This window comes from Labrus bergylta, chromosome 17 (genome assembly GCF_963930695.1).
Source record: "Labrus bergylta chromosome 17, fLabBer1.1, whole genome shotgun sequence".
In the NCBI taxonomy this organism is placed as follows: Eukaryota; Metazoa; Chordata; class Actinopteri; order Labriformes; family Labridae; genus Labrus; species Labrus bergylta.
Window position 1 is genome coordinate 17,724,217 of NC_089211.1, and position 26,659 is coordinate 17,750,875.

The 26,659-nt window shown below is 40.2% G+C and overlaps 4 protein-coding genes across 9 annotated transcripts in view; 2 read left to right on the plus strand and 2 right to left on the minus strand.

Moving 5' to 3' along the window:
- Positions 1-47: 47 nt before the first annotated feature.
- On the plus strand, positions 48-5,731 carry phyhd1 (phytanoyl-CoA dioxygenase domain containing 1). Its single transcript, XM_020627016.3, has 11 exons — positions 48-535; positions 1,604-1,762; positions 2,065-2,140; positions 2,960-3,007; positions 3,099-3,154; positions 3,234-3,296; positions 3,396-3,417; positions 3,546-3,674; positions 3,816-3,932; positions 4,593-4,719; positions 5,407-5,731. Exons 1-11 carry the CDS (start codon positions 449-451, stop codon positions 5,453-5,455), a joined length of 933 nt encoding a protein of 310 aa, XP_020482672.2. The 5' UTR covers positions 48-448; the 3' UTR covers positions 5,456-5,731.
- dolk (dolichol kinase) lies at positions 5,732-9,821 on the minus strand. The gene is made up of 2 exons (XM_020634651.3): positions 9,663-9,821; positions 5,732-9,044 (listed from the first exon to the last, which is right to left on the minus strand). The coding sequence occupies exon 2, from the start codon at positions 8,902-8,904 to the stop codon at positions 7,333-7,335; it is 1,572 nt and encodes a 523-aa protein (XP_020490307.2). The 5' UTR covers positions 8,905-9,044; positions 9,663-9,821; the 3' UTR covers positions 5,732-7,332.
- An 845-nt stretch (positions 9,822-10,666) lies between these two features.
- Positions 10,667-26,139, plus strand: nup188 (nucleoporin 188). The gene is made up of 43 exons (XM_029277501.2): positions 10,667-10,782; positions 12,697-12,751; positions 12,901-12,974; positions 13,055-13,139; positions 13,240-13,320; positions 13,513-13,557; positions 13,650-13,742; positions 13,858-13,977; positions 14,134-14,345; positions 14,530-14,644; positions 14,876-15,076; positions 15,805-15,885; positions 15,987-16,079; positions 16,189-16,308; positions 16,395-16,521; positions 16,691-16,849; positions 17,446-17,572; positions 17,675-17,762; positions 17,860-17,936; positions 18,043-18,157; positions 18,245-18,365; positions 18,455-18,521; positions 18,804-18,929; positions 19,059-19,299; positions 19,442-19,648; positions 19,741-19,910; positions 20,031-20,100; positions 20,190-20,257; positions 20,350-20,545; positions 21,324-21,401; positions 21,638-21,723; positions 21,833-21,978; positions 22,060-22,238; positions 22,400-22,600; positions 22,905-22,997; positions 23,093-23,245; positions 23,386-23,523; positions 23,621-23,695; positions 23,837-24,052; positions 24,202-24,333; positions 24,420-24,493; positions 24,793-24,922; positions 25,349-26,139. The coding sequence occupies exons 1-43, from the start codon at positions 10,757-10,759 to the stop codon at positions 25,526-25,528; spliced, it is 5,241 nt and encodes a 1,746-aa protein (XP_029133334.2). The 5' UTR covers positions 10,667-10,756; the 3' UTR covers positions 25,529-26,139.
- cdk5rap2 (CDK5 regulatory subunit associated protein 2) overlaps positions 26,140-26,659 on the minus strand; it is a 33,617-nt gene continuing 33,097 nt past the window's right edge. For all 6 annotated transcript variants that reach the window (XM_020634631.3, XM_065965369.1, XM_065965366.1 and 3 more), the window contains one exon: positions 26,140-26,649. In XM_020634631.3, coding sequence (XP_020490287.2) covers positions 26,513-26,649 — 137 coding nt within the window. In that variant the 3' untranslated portion in view covers positions 26,140-26,512. The remainder of the gene's footprint in view (positions 26,650-26,659) is intronic.

A 26,659-nucleotide genomic window follows, 5' to 3' on the forward strand; every position in this document is an offset into this window, starting at 1 on the left:
AACTACCTACATGTTTTGTTATACTGTGTGTAAGGCCTAATGGTGCCAGTGTTTCAGTACTAAATGCTTGCTAAATTCAGTGGTATTCAAAAGTGGAGAAGAAGTCAAAACTATCAAAATATTGAAATTATGATGCAAAGTACCTCAAATTTGTATTCAAAAGTATGGTCACATGATGGCGCCGTTCCTCCTCTCACCTCTGTTTACAGTAGTTCAAGGTATACGTTTTCCAAAGCTTTGGGCGACATCTAGAGGCCAGGCTTGGCTACTACTACACGCCTCTGAGGCTCCTATGTTGCAACCAGTGTCCTCCTTATTATAAGGCTCTGGTTGCAACGAAAGAGTTAAAGTCCCAAATCCTCTTACAGCTTCCCTCTGTTTACACTGGAAATGATTTAGACGGGTCACATGGTCGGTAATCAGTGCCTGCTGGCTGTAAGGTACCCGGATGCTACACAACGTTTATGTGACCCATGAGCTGGACCGAAGTGAGAAAACAACTATGGATTTCATGACGGATCGGGATGTGCAAAAGGTGAACATAAGCCTACTTTATATTTAAATAAAGCATTTATTCCGCTGTGCAGCATGCATCCACTATCTCCTAAATGTTAATTTGTACATTTAAGAGATATTTGATGCGCGCTTGCATCTAGAGTCTCTTAAAGGTTACTTTGAGATCAAATTCAAATAAAGGTGTAACTTCATAATGTGTTCAGAGATCTTTTACGTGTACCGATAGATCAATTGTTCTGCAACACTTAATTGTTAATCCTTGTGTAGTTTGTAGTATTTGAGGGTCATTATATAACATACTGCAGCAGCTTACAAGCGGTCCAATGAAGGCAGTCAGATCAAACCAGAACTGCCTCCACTGTGAGTACATTTGTAATTTATTTACACATTGAAGAGATCCTTTCTTTATCTCTGTGTTCCTCCTGTCTGATCGATTGTAAACAGGAAACAGTGTTGAGAGTAAAATACTTTAGAAAGTTCATAAGTCTCTGTTATGTTTAACATTTTTACTTAAAGATTGCTTTTGTATATGAAATAAATAACAATAATTTCTTGAACAATTCAGATCAACAGTAAATATAGAGACGCCTATATCATCTATGTCAACATCCTTTTTTTCTAGCTTGTGAGGATTTGCTGCATTTCTTGTGAAATTCTAGTGAAATGATGATCTCTGGGTCTATGAAGGTTGCGTAAGATAAAGTGACATTTGTTAGCTTCATTTAAGGTTTTCTGACATTTTCAGACCTTACTGAGAAAATGTTTAGCAAATCATTTTACTTAAAATACAATTATTAAATAGCTTGTCTGCTCAGACTGCAGAACAATAATAAAATGAGTGTTATTGCTCTTAATATTTGACAAAACAAAGATCTCTCAATTACAGGACTTGTTTAAAATAGTTTAAATTATAAGAAGGTAGCCTGTTCTACTTAACAAGGTTAAAAGATTAGATTTTTCCCACACTTAAAACTCCATTTATGGACGGAAGAGTTCCACTTTGGTGTGTAAAAAGCTGCACATTTGCCCCTGGATTTGACTTTGAGGATGAAAACTGACCCATCAGCTTCCTCCTCCCTCCTGACAGTACTTGGAGGATGGATATGTGGTTCTGGACGACCTGCTGACCTCACAGGAGTGTGACGAGCTGAGGCAGAGGATGGCAGAGATAGTGGACCGAATGGACGTCCCAGAGCACTGCCGCATCACCTTCTCGACCTATCACGACGAGCAGTTAAAAACACAGGTGACACATTGAATACCACCGTGATGAAGCGCTTAACTCATGTCTGTGACTCACGGGCTGATCATGATACACTTCTTTCTCATGCTTCCCTTCATATTGTGATTAAAGATGCAGGTAAGGTTCATCTTTATAACGCAGAGAGTCACTGTGTGTTTCCCCTTTATCCAGTCTGTTTTACCTCAACCCTAAAATGTTCTCGTTTCAAGCTAATGGAAAACTAATGTCAACAGTCTGCTCAGCGCCAGATGTTTGTGTTTCTCTCTGCTCGATCATGTGACTGATTACAACACTTTGACCTGCAGGGAAATGCTGACTATTTCATCACAAGCGGAGATAAGGTCCGCTTTTTCTTCGAGAAGGGAGTTTTTGATGACAAAGGTGATTCCTATTGTTTGACTCTTTTAACCTGTATCTAATTGTGTTTTTTCATTTATTTTAAATGTGTTGCTTTCAGCTTCATCTTAATCCCTCTGTCTTTGCTCTGTGACATCACTGTCTGACATCTTTTGTCCCATTGCGTTGATTTAATGTTGACTAAACCTTCATATTTTCTTGCTTTGTCTGGTATCTGTTGTTTTGTGTGTCTGTTATAACAATAATAATAATAGTAATAACTTTATTTATATAGCACCTTTTAAAAACACAGGTTTACAAAGTGCTTTGACAAACAGCAAAAACAAGAACAAACCAAACCAAACACAGAAGAACATAAACAACAGCAAGAATATAACAGATGCAAAATACTAAAAATAATTAAATACAATTCCACAGAAAAGAACCCAAAGTGCACGATACACAACCAGACATATATAACCCGACCATCACAAGAACCATCATAAGAACCCAGGCAACACAAGAACCCAACAACACGAGCTGAGACCAAGAGGACCAAAGATTTAAAAAGATGTAAGAAACTAAAAGAGATAAAAGCAAATAAAAAGATAACAGCAATAAGAAGGTAAGAGCAGTAAAAGAAATAGAAACAAGTGGTTAAAGGATCAAAAAACCCAAAACTATAATATTCATAAAAATACAAAGTAAATATAAATATGAAACATAAATAGATAAATAGTTATTGTGTTGCCACCTGAGTACCCGGCATTGTTTGTTACATCACTTTGTAAACTGTCTTTTTAATTAAAGTTTTTTTTTTTTTTTTATAAGTCTTTGTCTCAAAAAATATTTCTTGCCTTTCAGGGGAATTCATCGTACCAAAACAGCGGTCACTAAACAAAGTCGGACACGGTAAGATATTTGATAATGTGCTCCTCACGTCACTCAGAAAGCTTTTCAAAAGACAAGAATTCAAATAATAATATTTCATATATTTTTTTAGCACTTCATGCATGTGAACCGTTGTACAAAAAGGTTACACATTCACCCAAAGTTCAGGTGAGTGATCTGTTGAGTAATGTCATGAAACGATGAAGTGAGTGAAAGAATAACTTTCTTTACTTGTGGTTTCTTTTAGGGTATAGCCAAGAAGCTGGGTGTTGTAAGTCCTGTGATACTGCAAAGCATGTTTATTTTTAAGGTAAAGCTTTTATGTTCAATCAATAAACTGTGTTGTACTGAAAGATAATGATGAATCATAGGTTAGTCAGTCAAGATTTTTATTTTTTATTTCTTCCAGCAACCAGGGATTGGAGGGGAAGGTAAGAAAAACTGATAGAAACTGATGAAATATACAGAAATCTGAATAAAGCACTTGGAAAATAAATATGCTTTCCATTTCCTCATCTGTCCTCACAGAAGATTTTATGTGTTTTTTTTTTTTTTTTAGTGACACCACATCAAGACGCCACGTTTCTATACACGGAGCCTCTGGGCAGAGTCATGGGGCTGTGGATCGCGCTGGAAGATGCCACTGTTAACAACGGCTGCCTGTGTTTTATCCCCGGATCACACAACAGTAAGAAAGCTATTTGACTCAGATTGAAGGATTGTTTTTAAATTACTGATTACACTCTGTAACAAACACTATGCTATTTCTTAGTCTGAGTTGATGTCAAATCTTCTTACATTTCTGACTATACTGCACACTTTTCTCTAGGTGGTATTTCTCGACGTATGGTGCGCACCCCAAAAGGCACCTTTCCCCTGACAGACTTCACCGGTCGAGAGCAGGCCTACGATGAGACAAAGTTTATCAGTGCACCAGTGAAAAAAGGTAATTCGCCGTGTTGGCTGTCGGCAGGTTTAAGCACATGTATGCATTAGGCTGTATTGTGGATATACATTATGCTGCAGTGGGAGAAAAACATTGTGGTGTCGTGTCATTTAAAGGTACAGATATTAGTGGTACGCTCCCTCATTGTTTAGTCAACAAAATGGGACACCAAGAGATGAAGACATTAAAAAAAATACATGAAAAAAATATATATTATGAAGTTTACCCTTAAGTTATGGTATGTACAAATATGTTTTCTAAGTTAGAGGTACTGGTTAGTGGAATAAGTTATTTGGACAGACCAAGTTTACCCCTGTTTCCAGTGTTTATGCTAAGCTACGCTGAATGACTTCTAGCTGTGGCTTCATGTTTACTGTACACACATCATAATGGAGTTTTTATTTCAATTAAAGACAAAATATATATTTATTTAAAAAAAAGGCTATTCCTCAGATGAATCAGAAGATCATTTTAAACATAAGGTATTTCTAGTTTTCCAATTAATATTAATTGAATACTTTCAGGTGTTTTGAACTGAAGAAGTACGTTTCAAATGCTTTCTTTTCTTAGAAATCTTGAAAGACATTTTGAACTTTTAGTTGACTTATTATGTCTAAATTCTGTGCATGAACACATAGCGAGTTTCACAACTGTGTTCAGGTGGTGTAGTCCTGATCCACGGGGAAGTGGTGCATTGCAGCGCCCAAAACACCTCTGAGGATTCCCGCCATGTCTACACCTTCCACATCATGGAGTCCCAGGACACTCGCTGGAGCCCGGACAACTGGTGAGAGGGTTTGTTTTTTTTTATGCATTTGGTGATTTGTGAGACATGATGGTTTTGAAATCTTGATCAAGGATGTTAAGTTACAGAACAGTTGAACACACTGTTCACTAATTTAACACACTCAATGGATTTCTTCTATCTGTACTTGGTCTGGTATGATCATTAGCTTATGGTGGCTAATGTAAGCTTATGCTAGTTTTCACGTTAATTAAAGTGTCTTTAAATTTCCACCGACTTAAAATTGTATTTTTGTGCTGTAACTGTCATGTCTAGTCAAATTGTTCTATATTCAGAAAAGTTACCAAAACTAAGGGATTTTAACAACCACAGTAGGCTAGCTTATGATGTAATTTTTGGTCATTACTGACTATCGTGGGATGATGCTAAACATGCTCTGACAGTAGAATGAAGTAGTCAAATTAGAGGAATCAACAAGCTTACTAAATAATGTCTTTTAAAGAGCAAAACATGACTTGAGTTAGCTAACATTTCAAGTAACATAGGCTTGCATTAGCTACGAGTCAAAGTGCGAAGCAAAGTACAGCTTGCAGCCTTTTGTTTGAATGATCAAGCATCTTTTATTGCTTGTAAATTACATTTTATGACATATTTTTGATGTTATTTAACCTCACTCAAGACTGAAGTTTTAACCTATTTTGTATGTTTCTATCTCTTTGTTCTTCAAAGGTTGCAACCCACTGAAGAGCTTCCTTTCCCGCCGCTCTACAGTAAATGAAGGATGTTTTTAGTATTTGGTGGAGCAGTTCAATGGAGGACACAAGCTTTAATCTTTCCTGAAGAAGGACCAACTACAAAGAAACTGTTACCGGTAGTTTTTTTTAAATAAATGCTGCCATTTCTCTTACCTTGTATTGTAAGATGTAAGACACTATCTTTTTCTCTAAACTACATGAGGAAAGGTACAAAGTTGAAACTATATAAATGTATCAATATTTTTTAGATAAATTTTTTTAAAAGACTGGATAATAATAATTAAATAATAAAAACATGATTTGTTTTTCAAATTTTTGTCAATATTCCACCTTTATTCAGCAACTCTTTATTTACAATCAGCATAATTCTTGTTCTTTTTTTCCATTTGTGTCAAAGCAACACATACAACATAAAATATTACATTTTCAAGTATGTTCATTTTAAGACGCAACTTAAAAAAAAAAAAAAAAAATGTGCCTTTCAACAATCATGAATCACAACATTATAGCTCGAAATGAAAATAAAAGTAAGGTTAATAAAAATGTTAAAGTGTAATCCATCTGTCACAAAGGTCTTCAACTCATTTATATATTAAATTAGCGTCTCATCTCCAATGCACTTGACATGCAGTATTACATTTTCAAAATGTTATGATGATGGCAAAAATAAACTACTAGTAGGATCATGCTAATAAAATGTTACACCAAAAAAGTTTTAAAGATGAACAGACATCACATGTTTGGAAAGTCCTGCTGGAAAAAAAAGGTTTAAGGCAGGAAACTGTTCCATCCACAACAAAGAATGATGAGATGATTCCTGATGAAATGTGGATGGATAAAATAATAAAGGGCCTTTGTTTAATATTCAGACTCACCGCTTATTTACAGACTAACAAACTGCAGTTTGAAGGCTCAGTATAACAAGGAAATGTACTTCATATATTACCATTATTTTAAGGGGTCCCAACAAACATCAAAAGTATTAACAAAAGTGTGTCAACCAAAAATAATATACTGTAGAATACCTGTATTTAAGTTCCAGTTTTTCATACTGGTGTCATGCATGGACAGAGTGACGTTCTGCACATTGAAATATAAATCAGCCCTTTTAAGAAGAGTTGAGATGGGTTGCCATGCTTTCATCTACAGCATTTACAACAGTAGATCATGTGTGTAGAAAATACTTCTTAACACCTTAAGGCAAATATTTTCAGCAGTAAAGTTCTTCATATTGCCGTCAGGGAGGCAAATCAACCGAATAACAAAAGAAGAGGATGTCTCAGGAAGATAACTTGAAATCATGTTCTTCAAAGGCAATACAAAGGCATGTATCCATATGGGACAAGATAGGAATACTTTCTCATTGATTAGATGTGATAACAGGGTCTGTGAGTGCTTAAAGGTCATTTTTTTCTACTTTGTTAAACTATCTCCTGTTGCATAATTTAAGAGGACTTGGTGTCAGCGATTGAGTACCTCCCTCAGGACAGTGACACGCAAAAGAAACTGTACACCACTGTCTATACAGACAGGAACTTTAACTCGCATATCTTTGTAACTTATTCTTAATAGATAGTTTCATTCCTTAAGCAGCTGCAATTATTAGTAATCTAAAAAGGTAACAGACACAAACGTCATGCCACATTTGTTTGACGTGGGTTAGGGTTATTATCCTGATTAAGTAAGCTGTCAGACTTTGAATGCTCCTTTCTTGTGCTAACAGAAAATATACCAATGTTTCCTTAAGAGACGTTTATTACATCAACTATCATATGTGTTCGTATATGTTGCTTTTTTTTCTGAAGTCATCGTTCCTTTTATCCCCCCCCCATTAAAAGAGCAGAGGACAGCAGAGTGGATCTGTTTTTTTTTTTTTTTTTTGTGCGCGCCATCTTTCTGCTCAAAGCAACAGCAGGATGAAGAGGTAGAGTGGGAGAAGGAGGTTGTCTATTTGGGAGGTATAGGCCTCCAGCATTGCCACCAGAGTGACAGAACCAACAATCCACGAGTAGCTAGAGTTCAGATTGATGCTCCCATCAAAGATGAGGAACATAGCCACCGCTATGATCTGGGCAAACACTGATGTCGCAGTCCCCTCCATGGTTTTCTTTGTGCCAGGCCAACGGATCTCCCCCATGGTGCTGCCAAATATGGATGCCACAGTGTCACCCACCCCGACGGCCAGCACTCCTGCATAAGGCACCAGACCGCCTGCACCAGGAAGTACCCCCTTTGGGGCGCAGGGTCCAGGGAACAACCATATAGGTAGAGACATACCCAGCAGCAGGTAGACGTGGGTCAGAATCAGAGGCCCAGAGTCTCGTTCATCAAGGAATAGAGTGAGCACCTGCCTCAGGAGCTGGCCGAGTGGTCTGATCCGAAAGTAACGCACGTACTCCAGGAACAGGAAAGCTGCCAAGCAGCCCACAGACGCCACATGGAGAAGCTGCCTGTCGTATATCAGCCCTGGAACATACGTAGCCACTACAATCAGGTGGAAGTACTTCCTGACAACCGTGGAGGCCTGATGCTTTTTGGACCCTGACTGTCGCTGGTGGTTCTGGTGTAACACCACACAAGTTGCTACGACAGCTAGAAACACCCAGTACCCCAGCAGACAGAGTCTTCTGTCATTTAACGTGGCAAAGTCCAGCAGCCACATAATGGGGTGCCGCCCGATGAACAAGGAGAGCCATGGCATGAGGATCCCCAGGCCCAAAACGGCCGTCATCATGTGGAAGAACAGCGATGACACCCAGGTCTCGGATTCCATGAAGCAGAAGAGCAGGGCGAAGAAAACGCCCAGCAGCAGGGAGCCTACCACTATGACCGGCAGGAAATAGTTAACAGGGTCACCTTTGACCTCGGCCAGGTTCAGGGAGCGTTTAATGAGCTGGTTGACAATGAAACTGATTCCACCTACGATGAGGAGCGCCTCTCCAGGCGTGAAGCAGCGTGGCAGCAGGTAAAGTACAATGAGGCTGAGATACACGAAGATCAACAGCACCTCCAGGACCTCGATGACCTCGGACACTGTCAGCGTCTGTTTGGTTGTGTAGAGAATCGCGCTGCCAGCCATGCCTGCAATGATGCAAGTGTTTGTGGGTACGGGTCTTGTGATGCCAAGCACAATCAGGGATAGAAACAGAGCCAGCATCATGCCTGTGATGGTGACCACCATGGAGAAGCGCTCAAAGTAGACATTCCCTGAGGCAGAGCACTTTTCTTTCAGTACCAGGCCCAGTAAAGGCATCACCATGGAGGCGGGGACGATGCCGCTGCTCGCTGAGGGACGGAACTGGAAAACGGCGCCGCCCGACCTGAGCAGGCGGTCCCACTTGTGCTGGACGTAGAACGCCTGGATGAAGAGGGCTATGCAGGACCAGGAGTGCTGGTTCCAGACCGCCATGTGAACACACATCACCACAGCCAGAACCACACTTGACTCCACGTACACTGGATTGATCTGCATGGCTGCAGGGTGGAGCGAGGCAGGCAGGGAGGAGGGTTGAGCTGAACAGATGGTCTGCAACAACGAAGGCCTTCTTCTGTCAGTTCCTCTCTCTGGCACACTTCATCATTTGGCAGGCATATTTCACTCTCTGAGGAAGTCTGTAGAAATGGTTGAAAAAAAAAAAAAAGGTGAGGTCTCCTTTATTAATTATTGGAAAAACCAACAGAATTATAATAATCATATACATTAGGAATTGCAGTGGATACAAGTTGTAAGTCCATTACTTATCTGATTATCTTAGCCTGAACCTTGGACTTACTTCATCTGCTTGTTATGAACTATGACTGCACTGAACATTCACCCAGTCAGTGTGAAATCCACTCAGCTATCTGCGACTATGAAGAAGACTGCAGGAAAAAATGTTTGCTCTTTCAACATCGGCTATAACCTTTTGTTCTGTGGGGGTTGGATGCTCGGATCAGATTTAGACGGGGCTGAAATAGTGGTGTATTTTGAGTTTACACCTGGCCACAGCATCTGACTGAAAACAATCTTCTAGTCATTTGTTACCTCGGTGCTAATAGAGCTCACAAGGGCCAGCTTGACCCTCACTAAAGTGAGAAACCGCGTCTATCTGCGAGACCAAGGATGCTGCAACCTCGGCTGAAGGCAAAAAAAATACAGCTGACTCCACCGAGATAGCACAACGACAGCGCACCAAACCTGCAGGCGGAATAGATGTAAACATTCATATTGACGGAGACGAGTGAACGTACCACATCAGTGCAGTGTTATCTGGACGAGGCTGCGTTTCTGATTTGAATCGGTGCCGTCTTCTTTCATGGATTTCTCTTCTTTGTCAGCTGTCTCTGCTCTCACACCCAGTAGGAGGGGGCCATGTTTGACAGCCGGGTCACGTGGTAAAGCTGTAAAAAAAAAAAAAAAAATCTCTTAAAGGCGTGGTTTTCGTTGTTTTTAACTCATTTTTATTATATATATTATATGGAAGCCCATTTCCGCCAGTAAAAAAAATAAAAATGAAAATAATTAAGTCTCATAATTTCAACTATTTATCTCATAATTTCGACTTTATATCTCAGAATTTCTCAGACTTTATTATTTTCATTTTCATTTTTTTAACTGGCGGAAATGGGCTTCCATAATATTATTATTATTATTTTATATATTTTTTTTTTTGTGGAGCAAAAAGGCATAAACAGCGAGATTTTTATTTATTTATTTATTTGTCAATTTTATTTCATTCAAAAACAAAAAACCCCAACAAACAAACATAAAATCTCAAATTTTGAATGAAAAGGAGCAGAAAGAAGATTATTCTTATAATATCTGCCCCTCTTTTACAAAACATTAATTAAAACAAAACAGAACACTTAATTCAAAAACAATAAATGTTTTATTCCAGCATCACGAAGAAAAAAAAACAGTATCTCACTGACATATTTCCACATATTTATTCAACAAACTGTCTTTAATTTTTCTTTTGAATATCATAATAATAATTTTTAATACAGGGAAATCTTTATTTGCATTTAGCTATAAATGCTAGTAAATATGTACCGATATTTACACATGAATCAAATATGCCATACCACCCCATAATGGCATTAAAATATAAATAAAAAAAATTACTACAACTATATATTATGCAGAGAGTAATGCTTTTATCTTCAGCTTTGCTTGAGGAACAATTAAAGGATTGAAGAGGAGACAGTTGGAGATACTTTCTCTCTCCTGAAGGTGGCAGTCTTCCTTTGGGGGGGAAAGAGTCGGCGTCGACAACGAAGAAGAACGTGTCTATGACGTTAATGACGACGAAGCGACAACAACCAATCAAGTGGCAGAAACGAAGATGGCGGAATCGGAGTTGAGTGTCAGGTAGGCATTTAGCAACGAACTTTGTCTAACGTGTACTTTACTTTGGTACGTGTGCAACTATAAACACGAGTGTAAGCGCTTCAACTGAACATTTAAACAGTCTTATAAAAAGTAACATGTACGTGTGACAGCGTGTCTGTGGAGCGGCTAGCACCACGCTAACTTAGCTTAGCAGTAGCTAGCAGTGAAACATTTGAATGGCTTCTCATCAGCCGCATGTCAACAACAGCATGTTCACTCATACACTGTGACTTTGTGGGGTTTTTTTGCAAGACGAGTGCATGCTACTCCTATTTCTAGCTGAATAGCCTCGAAATAAGAATAGATAATTGTGACAAAGGCTAATAAGCTAATGGAAAGTGTGAGGACGGGAAGGACAATGACTAAGTGACTGAGTGAATCCCCTTTTAGATCATTAATCAAAGTCAAAGTCAACTTTATTTTCAATTTCAAAATATGCCAGACATACAGTGGACTCGAAATTGAGTTTGTCTCCGTCCCGCAGTGCAATACAACCAAAATAAGGTAAAAATAAATAAAATAAAATGAGGTAATAATAAGATAAATAATATTTACAGTAATAATTCTAAATTGTGCAAAAGGTACAAAATGGTAAATAAAATAAAATAAAATAAAATGTAAAGAGAAAGTAAATTTGTGCAATGTGCAGTAAACTGAGTGTACTTTTGAATAGTTAGCTTCAGAGTTAGATCATTAAAACTGACTGAATCCTCTTTTAGATCATTAAAAGTCGGTCGAAATAAACTGACAACTCTCAAGGGAATTTAGAAGATTTAAGAGAAACCCTGGAGATGTTTATTTAACTTCTGGTTCTTTCACATCTTTGATAGTTAAATATAAATATAAACTTTATTGATTCCCCGTGGGGGAAATGTTTGTATTACCGCAGCTCAAGAAAACAGGACAAGGGATAAAATTATTAAAAAAAAACAAAAAAAAACATATGTACATCAGTTAAATAAAGGGAGAAAAAATACAATAATACCAGGTATGTGCATTCAATTTAAATCAAGTAAAAGACAGATTAAATAACTAAATAACATACAGTACATAAAGGAAAGTACAAATGAAAGACAGTAATATACAGAATGTAAAATAAACCAATAAAGACACATTTAAATAGTGAAATCATTATTTAAATAGAGGTGGGAAAGGTTTTATAATAATGTATACATTTGTTATATTTTCTGTTGTTAATTTAAAGCAGTGATTTCAGTCGGGACTTTAACTCTAGATTAAAAATTGATTAAATTAATCCACGCTCGTTTGTTTTGATTTGGAGGCGGACGTGAAGTGACGATTTACGTTTAATTTCGCACAGCATTGTGGGTAAAACACAATTCATTTCCTGAAAGCACGCATCCGATCCATACTGCATGAAACCCGGAAGTTAGTATCCATACTGAAATGTTCAGTATACTGAGGTGGACCCAAAAAATGCACTCTGAATGACCACGAGAGTTCAGTATACTGAAACTCCATACTGAATAGTACGTACTGCATACTGAACTGTGGCTATTGGGAAAGGGCCCTGCTGTAGCGCTCTGTCTTGCAGGGTGGGTGTCTCAGTCTGCTGCTGAAGGAGCTGCTCAGGACCCCCACAGTGTCATGCAGGGGGTGAGAGGGGTTGTCCATGATGGATGTCAGCTTCACTCACGTCCTCCTCTCACCCACCTCCTCTACAGTCCAAGACAGAACTGGCCCTCCTGACCAGTCTGTTCAGTCTCTTTCTGTCTCTCTCTGTGCGCCCTCCTCCCCAGCAGACCACTGCATAGAAAAGTGCAGACGCCACCACAGTGTCATAAAATGTCATAAAATAGTTGATGCATACGTGTCAGCCATGTCTTTTATATAAATATAAGTAATGTGTTCGTGTACTCTTTATTCTCATAGGAGTTGTCGGGAATTGTGGACCATACTTCTGGGAAGATCTGCACTGCGGGAGCCGGTATGTTTACTTTTCAAATATACTGATGTGCTACAAATGTAAACGTTATTTAACCTTAGTATTAAGACAGATGACACGTTGATTCTCACACAAATTAGTGATTTTTACCCCTTTTCTTATTCTGAAATGTTTTATATATGTGTACATAGGCTCAGATAGAAGCAGAGCTTGACAGGCACTGGAACAGACTAGTGCAAGGACTTACCTACTACAAGCCACCCAGGTAAGATACAGTTAGTTTATTCCTGATATTAGATTTAGTATAATTATGATTATGATAATTGTAAACATTACATTTTGTAGCTCATCCTCTGCTGGGAAAGTGAAGGAAAACAAAGATGTTGCACAGCCACTGAAGGATTTTGGTTTGCGGATTAGTAAATTATTGGTAAGTGTTAAAATGTATTTTTAACATAAAGGTGTCTATGTAGTACATGGTATATGTTATGACAATATGCTAATGAGTTAAAGTGTTGATACTGTTACAGGGTCTTGATGAGCAGCAGAGTGTGCAGCTTTTACAGGGCTACCTACAGGAAGACTACAGAGGAACCCGTGATTCCTTAAAGGTGTCCCATCTTGATTACATTTCTTTAGTTTTGGGCGAGAATTTGGGTTTAACATCGAGGCTTTCTGTGTGTAGATCACAAAATGTATCAAAGTCACAGATTTAATAAGGAACCAAAAATGTTTGGGATTGTGAGAGACTATTTCCTTGATGGAGATTGAGATAGAGGCTAACAGAGTCTTCTTCCACACAGGTTGTTCTAAAGGATGAGCGACAAAGCCAGGCACTTCTCCTGAAGGTCAGTACGGAAATCCCATGCTATTTACAATCAGTTCAATGTAACAGTTCCATTCCCATATTTAATCCAGCAATGTGTGTGCATATTCACAGATTGCTGACCATTACTATGATGAGCGCCTGTGCCTTCTCAGATGCGTCCTGCTCCTGCTGACATATTTTCAGGATGAACGACATCCCTACAGGGTGAGAAGCAGCTGGACTTGTCAAATATTGAAGTGAAACACTTATTTAGGTATTCTCTGGTTAATCGCTGTTGCCTCTGTGTGTGATGTCTCTGGATGTGTTTGTTTCCCGCCAGGCTGAGTATAGTAACTGTGTAAATAAACTGGAGAAGGATTTGGTGAGCAACTATAAGTCACAGTTTGAGAAGCTCTTCAAAGCAGAAGCACCAACATGGGAAACTCATGGAAACCTTATGGTGATAATTTGGTTTATATGTTTTTTTTCATATTTAATACCGTTTTATTTAGTACACTAATACTGTTTATTATTATCCAGAGTTTATGTAGATTTCATTTGGCTCTGAGGCCATTACTGCTGCATATAACTTACTATTATTTTGTGTTGCTCTCAGACGGAGAGGCAGGTGTCCCTTTGGTTTCTTCAGTGTCTGAGGGAACAGTCTGTGCTGTTGGAGATCATCTTTCTGTATTACGCATACTTCGAGATGAGCCCGGCTGACCTGCTGAGCTTCACCAAAATGTTCAAAGAGCAAGGCTTCGGTTTGCGGCAGACAAACAGACACCTAGTAAACAAGAGCATGGACGCGCTGGTGGACCGCATTGGGTATGAGCACCTCATTATGTCTGTGTTTATGTGCTGTTCATAAATGTAAGATATCATACAAGAAAACACATTTATCTGTGTGTTTACTTCAGGGATAATATATCTGCAATAAGCATTTAATCACATCACTCGATATGAATTTATTGTTAGTCCTTAATGCCTTTTATGTTTTTCTGTCCTGCAGATATTTGAGCTCTCTCATCTTGGTTGAGGGAATGGACATAGATTTCCTGCATAAGTGTGCTCTGGAGGACTCTACAGATCAACATCAGTTCTCAAGTGCTCCTGATGTGATCAAGGTTAGACTATTGTCTCTGAAGGAGACACGTATAAATCCACTTCAACACAGCTGAAATGCAGTAATACTCCACTTAAGGGAATCCACTAGATGATGAAATGTATTGAAATGACCTCAACACATCCTAAGATTAACGTTCTTTCCACTGAAGTTGTTCGCACACAGAACAGTGAATCAAGACTAAACCATAAAGAGATGGATAAAGTCTCTATATTTCCTCTGTTTCTTCCAGGAGATAGATCAGCTGCTGCTGACGTTTGGTGACATCCCTCATCACGGGCCGGTTCTGCTAGCCTGGGTCCTACTGAGACACACTCTGCGGCCGGACGAGTCCAGCCCCGTGGTCAGGAGGATAGGCAACACCGCCCTGCAGCTCGGGGTGTTCAAGTACATTTCAACCATGCTGAAAGGCCTTGGAGTCTCAGGAAACAATGTAAGAGAACATAAATACACAAATGGGCACATTGAAAGCATGAAAAACACTCTCTGTACTCTGAACTTTTTCTTAAAGGCTTTATATGCGATTTTTTTGATCCAGCAGATGTCGCCCCTTGAACACCAGCATGAAACCGAAACAACTTGTGCTGCATTGTTGTGTTAGCATGCTAATGCTAGCGATCTTTATTACGCTCGTATCTTCACACTGCATGTAAATTTACCCGAAATGAGCGTGATCTAGAAACGCAGTTAAAGCAGTGAGTACAGTATGTTATTCTTCTTTTCTCTAGTCCCTCAATTAAACAACTTTTATGCACGAGGGGAGGAGTCAGCTAGCCGTCCCGGCGATGTCAACAAACTGAAGATAGGACTCAGAAAGCATCACAGACAGTGGGACTCAGGTGTTACACCCATTGTAGACAGTCTCAGAGTTATTTTCAGAGGATATACTTGATTTCTATTATATTTAAGTCTGAAATATCGCATATAAAGCCTTTAAATAGCACCTTGCAAAAAAAAAAAAGAAACCGTTTACTAAAATCTTCACAGGCACATTTAAGTCCACGTAAATATAGCAATCCAAACAAAGAGACAAGTTAGAGTTCAGTGAAACTAAAAGCAAGAAGACATGAGATGCAAACAAATGACCTCTGAAAAATAAAACGTGTCATTGAAAAGCTGTCACATGCACCGAACATCACGATTGAAATCTTTCCTCTTCAGTGCACAGCAAGCACAGCGAAGATGTGCGTCTACGGCCTCCTCTCGTTTGTGATCACGTCTTTTGAAGAGGAAAGCTTACAGGTAATTACCTCCAGTTGTACTTGTGGTGTGCATATCAAATGTTCTTTGTTCACACTTGTATTTGTTATTTTTGTAACTTCACTCATCCCTCATGTTAACAGACAGACGGCGTGGCGACTCAGTGCTCGCAGCTGATCGATGCTGCCTGTGAGGTCCTGTCTGCTCCCAGTCTGGCTGAGGTCTTTTGGGAAATGGTGAGAAAAGACTAAACTTAGAACACTTTCGAGAGATACATTGGATTTCAAAAATAAAATGCCAGTTTGTCATTTTTCCCGTTGTCACATTTTTTTTTATAAAATCCAGAAACCAAATATGGGATTAGGAATGATCCTTGACAGTGCTGTGGGGATGTTCCCTCATAAGATCGGACCACTGTTACAGCTGCTTACCGCTCTTTTGTCAAACAAGTCAACAGTTAAAAAGGTAGATTTGACAGATTCATGGATAAATACAAATTCAGCTTTGTATCATGTTAATGGAATAAAAAAAAGTTTTCTCTTTTTTGACAGGTTTACAACCTTTTGGATAAGATGTCTTTCTACACACAAGTTTACAAACACAAGCCCAGTGACATCATCTCGAAGGACGACGAGACACTGTGGAAGAGACAAACGCCAAAACTCCTGTACCCTCTCGGTTAGTGTTTCAAAGATCTTATTCCCAGATTTAAAACACTTTTTTTCCCCTGCCCGACATGGCTTGGTAAAATTGTGAAGCACGGTGTCGTTGTTTTTTTATTTATTATTAAAGATTGTAAGATTTTTAATGGCATAACTCCACTACAACATGTTGTCTTGACCGTCAGGCTCGGGGCAGACCAACCTGTGGATGCCTCAGGGAGTGCTGGGTCAGGTGATGATTGGAGGCGAGCAGGGCTATGTGGTCCGCTGGGATTTCTCCTACAGCTCCTGGACGCTCTTCACCTGTGAGGTGGAGATGCTGCTCCACGTTGTTTCAACTGCAGGTGTGCAACTCGTGGTTCATTAATTCTAACAAGAAGATCATTGGCTGCTTTAAAGGCGGTTAGGCTTTGATAACTTATATTTATGTTATTAACAGATTCTCTAAAACACCAAAACCAACAAAGTGTCTGATATTTTCTAACTCATCCAGCCTGTCTGTGGCTTTCAGTCCCAAGCTACTCTGTGTCCTCTAAGTCTTTAAAAAAACGATTATGAATATAAGCTGTAATTTAGAATAAAAAGTGAAACAACTTTGCTTCAGATTGTAATGACAGGAAGTCTTACCAATGATGACAATGTAGCTTTTTTTCACAACTGTCAGGGTTCAAATACCAAGATGACGTTTGTTTTTTGGATAAATTAATTGCTTTTGACAGTTGGAAAAAGAAAATCCTTGGGCTTGTGCTTTAATTCTCACACATAAAGAATAAAGCACAGACACACGATGTTTGGAGTATCTGATGCCATGATCAATTCATCTGTTTTTAAAATCGTTCTTGGATTAAAAGCTCATATGAATGTAAATTAGTCATTTGTTTTGAAAAATTGTTTACTATATTTTTAAACTGATAAAGTCGTCATATTTTTGTTTTTATAGATGTTTTAGCACACTGTGCTCGTGTGAAGCCCATCCTGGATCTGGTCCATAAGATCATAAGCACAGACTGGACCGTCTCTGATTGTCTGCTGCCTCTCACTTCACGCATCTACATGTTGCTGCAGAGGTAAACTCTCTTCACAGTCAAGTTTTCTGTATTTTTATGTGTGTGGAAAAAAAAAACTTGATTAGACACTAAGAATGAATTTCTGTGTTTACAATCTGTCAGATTGACGTCAGTGATCAACCCTCCTGTGGACGTGATCGCCTCCTGTGTCAACTGTCTCTCTGTCCTGGCTGCGAGGATGCCTGGAAAGGTAAAAGCCGAGTACCTCCAGAGTGAACACTAAAGGAAGTTAATGTCATTTTTCATGCAAGCTTCTACTTCTCCAAATATCTTGTTTTTATCTTCAGGTGTGGTCCAGTCTGCACCACACAGGTTTCTTACCCTTTGCCTCCAACCCTCTGACCAGCATGGCTCAATGTGTGAGGTAAAGTCAAATATGTAAACTGGGACAGACATTTATTTATTTTCCTGACTTCTGTTTTAGACAAAGTAAAAAAAATACTGAATTAAAGCGTTTTTTTTTTTTCTAGTGCTGAAGGGATGAAGGCAGGTAACTATGGTAACCTACTGGTGCAGATTGAGCAGCCTCGAGGGGAGTACGCTGTGACCATTGCCTTCCTTCGTCTCATTACAACCCTGGTCAAGGTAACAAATTTTTCTAAATGTGTTGTACATACAATCTGTAAAGGTGGTGGTTAAAATGTTTTGTTATCTTCTTTTTTTCTCCCCCAGGGTCAGCTTGGCAGCACTCAGAACAAAGGCCTGATCCCCTGTGTGCTGCTGGTGTTAAAGGAGATGCTGCCCACGTACCACAAGTGGCGTTACAACACCTATGGAGTCAGGGAGAGGATAGGTAAGGACACGAGTCCTCACAGAAGTGTCGGGGAGTCTCTTTGTCTTACAGACTGGAACATTTCAAAACCAATCTCTATGTTGATGCAGGTTGTCTTATTTTGGAGCTGATCCATGCTATCCTCAATCTGAGCCCAGAGGGAGAGGATCAGGGCAGGTGAGGATAAACCTGTGTTCAAGTGTTTAACTTAAAATGTTCACTGCACGTTTCAACAGTCCAACAAACAGACTGATAGGAAAGAGATCATAAACATGAACTGGAATGATCAATGTCTTTGATCTACTGTATGTTTAATATGCATCAGTAATGAAAACATCTTATAAAAGTCCTGCAGCAAAACAAACTAACAATCATGTACTAGTTTACGCTTCTCATATTTCAGGATCTTGGTTAACTGTCCAGTCAGTCACTTAATTCACTCTTTTTGCCTTCTTGCAGCACTCCCACCCTGCAGACTCTGTGCATCTACAGCCTGGCAAACACTGAGGCTGGACAGGCGGTCGTCAATATTATGGGAGTTGGAGTTGACACCATAGATGTAGTCCTGGCTGCACAACCCAGCAGGTGAATGGACAACACTTCATGTCTAGTGTTCCTCATTATGTCACATATAGTGAGACCATCAAGTCCATTTTGTTACATTATGATATCATTTTTCATTTTTTTTTAAATATTTCCTCTGATGCTGTCCAGCTGTGGCTCTGAGGGTCCCGGTCAGATCCTGATCCAGACAGTCAAACTGGCCTTCTCCGTCACCAACAACGTCATCCGCCTGAAGCCGCCGTCTGACGTCGTGTCCCCTCTGGAGCAGGCACTGACGCAGCATAGTGGCCATGGCAACAATCTCATAGTTGTCTTGGCCAAATATATTTACCACAAACACGACCCAGCGCTGCCTCGCCTGGCAATCCAGCTGCTGAAACGTCTCGCCACGGTTAGGAATTTTATATATATATATATATATATATATATATATATATATATATATATATTCGTTGCATGTTGTACTCTACGTGATCGTTTTGTTTTTGAGAAAATTAAATATCGATGTTTTAATGTATATCTGTAATCTGCAGGTGGCTCCCATGTCAGTGTACGCCTGCCTTGGCAGCGACGCATCAGCCATCAGGGATGCGTTCCTCACTCGGCTGCAGAGCAAAACAGAAGACATGAGGATCAAGGTCATGATCCTGGAGTTCCTAACTGTTGCTGTTGAAACGCAGCCTGGCCTCATTGAGCTTTTCCTCAACCTGGAAGGCAAAGATGGAAAGGAAGGGTCCAAGGTAACGATATGTGTAGTGTGTTAAAGAAGTGTTTGTTTTAAAAATGTGTATTACTGTTTCCAGATTAATTTTAGTTTGTTTTGATCCTGTAGGAGTTTCTGTTGGGTGAGTGGAGCTGTCTTCATGTGGTGTTGGACCTGATCGACTCCAAACAGCAGGGCAAGTACTGGTGTCCCCCCCTGCTGCACAGAGCGGCCCTGGCCTTCCTGCTTGCTCTCTGGCAGGATCGCAGAGAAAGTGCCATCTCTGTCCTGCGTAAAAAGTAGGAACATGATCTCAAACCAAGATTTTACTTTGAGCTTCAACATTCCTGGAAAAGTGAACATTTAACATCGTGTAAGGCTGAACGATGGAGTTGAACACATTTGTGATTTTTACACAGGGAGAGATTTTGGGAGAATTTGACAACCCCTCTCTTTGGAACCCTCACTCCACCTTCAGAGACCACAGAGGTAGTGAACTATTTGTGACTCTGCTTTAATGATCACATGACTTATTGGACGTGAAACGTGTCAGCTGAAGAATTTGTTGTTTCCCTCAGCCTTGTGTTCTGGAGACGTGTGCTTTTGTCATGAAAATCATCGGCCTGGAGATCTACTACGTTGTCAGGTATTTCCATTTCCATCTATTGCTTTCATTGACTATGATTGCTCTAATATCTTGTAACTGGAGTTTTATTGTGTGTGTGTGTGTTGTTACAGCGGTTCCTTGGAGCAGTCTCTAAAGGACGGCCTTCAGAAGTTTTCCAATGCACGACGATATGAGTACTGGTCTCAGTATGTCAAGTCTCTGGTGTGCCATATAGCAGAGATGGAGGAGGAGGGAATCTGTTACTTTCCTGAGACCCAGATGTTGATCTCTGCCTGGAGGATGCTGCTCATACTCTCCACTAGCCATGTATGTTCAGAAAACACTCCGTTATAGAGAGAAGGACAGACACTCACAGTTTGAGTTACGTTTAGTGTCTCTTACTCACACAGCAAATGTACCTTTTCTTAACACATGTCTGAATGTTGGATCGTTAATTCCATAAAGTTGCAGAAGTGGGCAAACAAGACCCGCCCTGATCGACATCATAAAGGGGCGGGAGATTCAGGGCTTGTGATGCTCATTGGCTAGCTGATAAGCAGTTCTGATTGACAATCTCAGCTCCGTAAGCCTGCATTGAAGAGAATATTTGATCATTGATCAAGAGTTTAATATAAAGATCATGTTTGTATTGTTGATATGCGGTTATGTGTTTGTATGAGCAAAACACTGGATAAAAGGAGGCTGTGTCTCTGTCCAAAGATATCAAAGATATCCAAATCTGCCAACCAGCACCTCTAAAACTCATACATGATAATAAATTCAAACTTGTTTTTTTTTTAATTTGCCTACATTTTACAAAAATTAAAGAGAAGCAACTACTTCACCAAACAGCAACCTCGTAGGTTTCACTCTCAAGTTTTGAATATTTAATAGAATGATGCTTAAGAGAGAAAGGTGCTTTCAATTTCATCATCTCACTTCTGTCAAGAAAGGAAAAAAAGCATTTAATGAATGTCAAAATATTGTTTGTCGATTTGTTTTTGATGGATTTGTACCCCTTTAATTGGCCCAACATATTAACTAGTGTTTCTGCTTCAACATAAAACAGATTCAATCATTACTGGTGTATACTTTTTGCTTTCAGTCCGATGTGATGCAGCTAACGGAAGACTCAACCAAACTGAAGCTTTTTATGGATGTTCTGGAGGAGACCAAAGCTGCTGTAAGTCATCAGACCGGTGCTTTTTCCTGTGTGCACTGCCTGTCAGCACCCCCTAACTTAAAGCTGCTTGTTAGAAACACTCACGTTGTTTCCTCCTCTCTACATCCTTGTTTGTGTTCTTACTCTCAGATGAACGTTGCTTTGGGATAAAAAGTCAGCTGAATTGTAGAACCATGTCAGAACATTATTTTATCTTATCTCCTTTAGCTGTTAAACTTTTCTTTTGGTCTCTTCAGCTCACTACACCCATGTCTGTGCCTTGTCTTCGTCTTGGATCCATGATGGCCACTCTACTACTCATCCTGCTGAAACAATGGAAGAGGTGTGGATTGGCAGAATATCAACACACACTAACATAAAATAGCCCGACTTTGTTTTCTGGATTAACATCTCTCTCTCTCTCTCTCTCTCTCTCTTCCTCTGGTCTCCAGTGTGGTAGCTACAGCCCCTGACATCCTGTCTCCGCTCTCCCTCATCCTGGAAAGCGTCCTGCAGGCCGACCAGCAGATGATGGAGCGGACCAAAGCCAAAATCTTCTCTGCTCTCATCTCTGTGCTGCAGATTCAGGGACTCAACGGTAAGAGGCGTGTGTGGCTCAAACGTAGAATCTGTCTGCAGCGCTGCGTCTCTTTGTTGATTTCATTTCTCTGTCTGCTAGGCGGAGATATTTCCCAACTGCCCCAGCTTTTGTTGTCCGTGTGTGAGACGGCGAAAGATGAAGCCTTGGCGCTCATCGATAATACTCGCCACATGAACCAGGCAGGAGAAACAGTGGAGGACGAGGACGTCATGGAAACGGACTCTCCCCGCGGCCAACAGAAGGACCAGAGAGACGGGGTGAGCCGGAGCAGCGTTTTGTTTTCATATCACTCGTTCCAAAGCAGCCGATGATCCCAGCATTCAAACATTTAGCTTCAATCTCTCCAGATGTCTCTGAGTTAAGGAGGTATCAGAGTATATCCAAGTTATTTTTAGGACTTTGTTTCCGCTTTCTTCAGGTGTGTGTGCTGGCTCTGCACTTGGCGAAGGAGCTGTGTCGCACCGATGAGGATGGGGAGCATTGGGTCTCAGTGATGAGGAAGGTGCCGGTCCTCCCTTCAGTGCTCAGCGCTGTGGAGCTCAGCCTACGATCCAAACACAACCTCTACTTCACTGAGGCCGCACTTCACCTGCTGCTCACACTGGCCCGCACGCCACAGGTAAACACCAAAACACACATTTCTACCGTGAAATTTAAGGAATAAAACCAGTTTGTTACCTTCTTTTTTTTGTCAGTAACCACTAAGTAAAGACAAGTTTCCTCTCTAAAAAAAAATGCAACTCAGAAACTTCCCAGAACAGTTGAGTACTGTAGATTAACATTAGAATGTATGACTGTATACAGAGTGCATTTGCTGGATTTCTTCAGCTAATGGAGCTGCTCTCTGAACACACTTGATATGAGGCTCAATTCATTGTAAGATTTGTTTTATAGCTGAGGGAGTTTTTATTTTGATCCTCTAGGGGGCAGCAGCGGTGGCAGGAGCAGGAGTCATCCAGACTATTTGCCTACCTCTTCTGAGTGTCTATGAGGTGTCTTCAAACGGAACATCACAGGTGATTTAAAAAGAGAACATACAGCGACCTCATGTTAATGCACTGCTGGGTCTGTAGCACTAAAGTAATAACACAACATATTTATGTTTGAGCAGAGTTTCTCTCGCAAGTCCCAGGACTCGGCCTGCTGGCCCGGTGTGTACCGCCTCTGCATGTCTTTAATGGAGAGTCTGCTGAAGACTCTGCGCTACAACTTCATTAACGAAGCTCTGGACTTTGTAGGAGTCCATCAAGAACGAATACTTCAGGTAACAGTGAGCCGGTGTTTATTATTTGTATTGTTATTCAGAGAAGTATTAATGCACTGTCCTTGTGCTTGTAATGTTGGTGCTTTTTTCTGTAGACTACAGTAATATGAGTTTTCATGATGAGCTTTTTTCCCTCTCAGTGCCTGAACGCAGTGCGGACAGTTCAGAGTCTGGCCTGTTTGGATGAGGCGGATCACACGGTTGGCTTCCTGCTGCAGCTCTCCAGCTTCTGTAAAGAGTGGCAGTTTCACCTCCCCAAGCTGCTGCGAGATATACAGGCAAGTCCAGAGGGAGAGGTCTGAATCATCCAAGACGAAGACTGGGACTCCACCTGTGCAGTTAAACCTCAACATTCATTCTTTCTCTGTCATACAGGTGAACTTGTGCTATCTGTGCCAGACCTGCACGTATCTGCTCCACAGCAAGAAGATGCTCCATCACTACCTCCAGGTCGAAAGCTCAAACATTTTATATTCTGCACTGCAGCATCATAACACCTTTATTATATTCTGTTTTATATCCTGTTCAGAAGAGGTGGTTTAAGATATTTATGAACTCTGAAAAATAACGACTTTTATGTTGCTTTATCAGGCGAAAAATGGGGAAGCGTTGCCCCCTGGTCACCTCCCCAGGCCACAGCGCCCCCCCCAAACTCCGACGAAAGAGGCCGCAGGCGGAGGAGAGAGGGAGGAAGCTGAGCAAAAAGCCCTGCTGGCTGTGCAGTGCAGCCTCCTGAAGATCCTCAGCAAAACTCTAGCAACTCTGCAGCACTTCACTCCAGACTGCTGCCAGATCCTCCTGGACCAGGTCAGTCTGCCGACTCTCGTTCGGATAGCAAGCATCACATTTCAGCTTCTCAGAAAGAAACTGAAGTCTTGCTGATATTTATGAGATATGAATAAAAATAGAAACAGAGTAAAAAAATAAATGCTGACGTGTGTGTATCTGTGTGTCAGAGTATGGATCTGGCAGAGTATCATACCCTGTTCGTGCTCAGCTTCACGACGCCGGCGTTTGACCCTGACGTGGCTCCATCGTTCGGGACCCTGCTGGCCACCATCAATGTGGCTCTCAGCATGTTGGGCGAGGTAGATATCAAGTTTAATCATTAATAACTTGAGCTGCAGGGAAGTCACAGCTGATCAATGATTGTGTTTGTTCTGTTTGTTCAAAGATGGAGAAGAAGAAAGAGCCTGTTTCACTGAGCATCGTCTCTCTGGCCTCATCGGAGGAGATCCAAGCTCTCAAGTGAGTTCATCTCATTTTTGTTTATATATGCATTATTTCAAGGGTACTATCATGACATGGCCTCTAATCGAAAAGGCTTCACATTTTAGAAGAAATACTTTTTTTTAGTTTTGCTGTGAGATGGATGAAAACATTGATACCACTCTTGATATTTTCAAACAAATATAAAGCTACAGAAGACTGTTACAAAGAATAAGAGTGCGGTGTCTTTTTCTCTTGGCAAGAGAGAAAAAAACAGGGTCTTCTCCAAACAACACTGAATGAAGCTCATCTTGGGTTTGTTTCTTGTTTCCTGTCAGGTCCCTGCTGATGTTCACCATGGAGAACTGTTTCTACGTGCTCATCTCTCAGGCGGCTCGGTGTCTCAAAGACCCCTCCATCCTCCCTCGAGACAAACAGAGGCTCAAACAGGAGCTCAGCTCTGAACTGGTGAGATGTGAAATCTCTCCTCTTGATTTTTATTTATTTTTTATTGTAAAAAAAAAAAAAAAAGGATATCACTGAGAAAACAATGATTTTTGGACTAACACATTTTCCTAAATACTAAAGCTGGTTATTTCTTACTCCTGAATACTGTGAATATACTGAATATAATGTTAGATTTACTCCTAAATACAACAGGAGTAAACAAAACGCTGTAAACAAAAATACTTCCTAGTAAACCATAATGAAGGCTGTAATCTCCCCGATTTACTGAATATAAATCCAGTTAAGTTTAAGAATATTATTGAGCACTTCTTTAAAAGAGCAGGCACTGTTTAGAGCTGGATTCTAGCGTTGACAGTTTTTAAATAGGTTGTCTTATATTTCATATTACATAACTAAAAGTGTCTTTGTTTTTTCCTTCACCTCCAGAGCACCCTCCTCTCCAGCTTGTCCCGACACTTCCGCCGGGGCTCTCCATCATCCCCGGCCAGTGGCATCCTCCCCTCCACCCAGTCCAAACCCCCCACACCGGGCTCCAAGGCAAGCCATGAAGGTCAGGAGCCGTTCATCCAGCTGGTTCAGGCGTTTGTCAGACTGGTGCAAAGATAGAAATACTGAACAGCTCCAGATGAAAAACCTGAAGTACAACCCGACCTCGTTATGAAATCGGGGAGAACTATCTTGTGATATGCCTTGTTTTTATGTACAAAGTGATTTCTGTCATTTAAACTTGTGACAAAGAGAGTTTATTCTGATATGTTTGGAGCCATCTTTTTTGTTTTAAACTTTTCATTTTGCCAAAACAGCTGTCGTAACGTGACCACAACCAAAGTGTTTACTCCGAAAGGCCAATGAGAAGCTGTGTGATTGTTTCAAACAAACATGTCATATGAAGAGATCTGGGTGCTACTAAAACATCAGTCGCTGACTGTGGTTCTTTTTTCTGAGGCCTAGTTTTATAGGTCACCTCGATATTACCTTAGGAATGACCAGACATGTTTCAAGTGCTTAAAAATAATACAACCTTTTTAATTCATCTTCTCCTATATAGACTAGATGTAGAACATTTTCTTGTACTTTTCTAATTCTCTTCACTAACTCCGTCTGAACTTTATTTTCTTATCTCTCTTCATCCATGTACACGTTTTGAAGCAGCTCTCAAGATTTGTACTTGAAAAAAAAAGTATGTTTATGCCAATAAAGGGACTTTTGTACCACAATTTAGTTTCATTCAACTTTTTTTTTCTTTACTGCATTTGCACATAATTTAAACACGGGGGAAGCTTCAGCCTTCCTATACATTGGTTTACAAAGAACAAAAAGTAAAAACAAATCAGTAATAAAATACATTTCATGTTCTTTTATGCATCATATAAAAAAAGAGGAAAAATATTTAAGATGCAGGAATCACTATTTACAAAGGCATTTCTTTAAAAGAATAAAAACATTTACATCTTCAGTACCTAAAATAAACCAAATTATAGTCATGTGCAAGAAGGCTTTGATACCTGGAGAATAAGGTGACAGTTTAACAGCAGGACGGAGAGGAAGGAAGAATAAGGCCTGATAGCTACATTATCAGAAGCAGCAGGTTCAGTAGCTGCAGCGTAAAGAGGCGTCGCTGTTGGAAGAATCAGAGTGTCTCTCTGCAGGCCGTCTAGACACGGGGACGTTCCTATGCTCAGGTAGCTGCTCTGTAGTGCCTCCTACTGGCCATTGACTGGCACCTCCTGGAAGAGA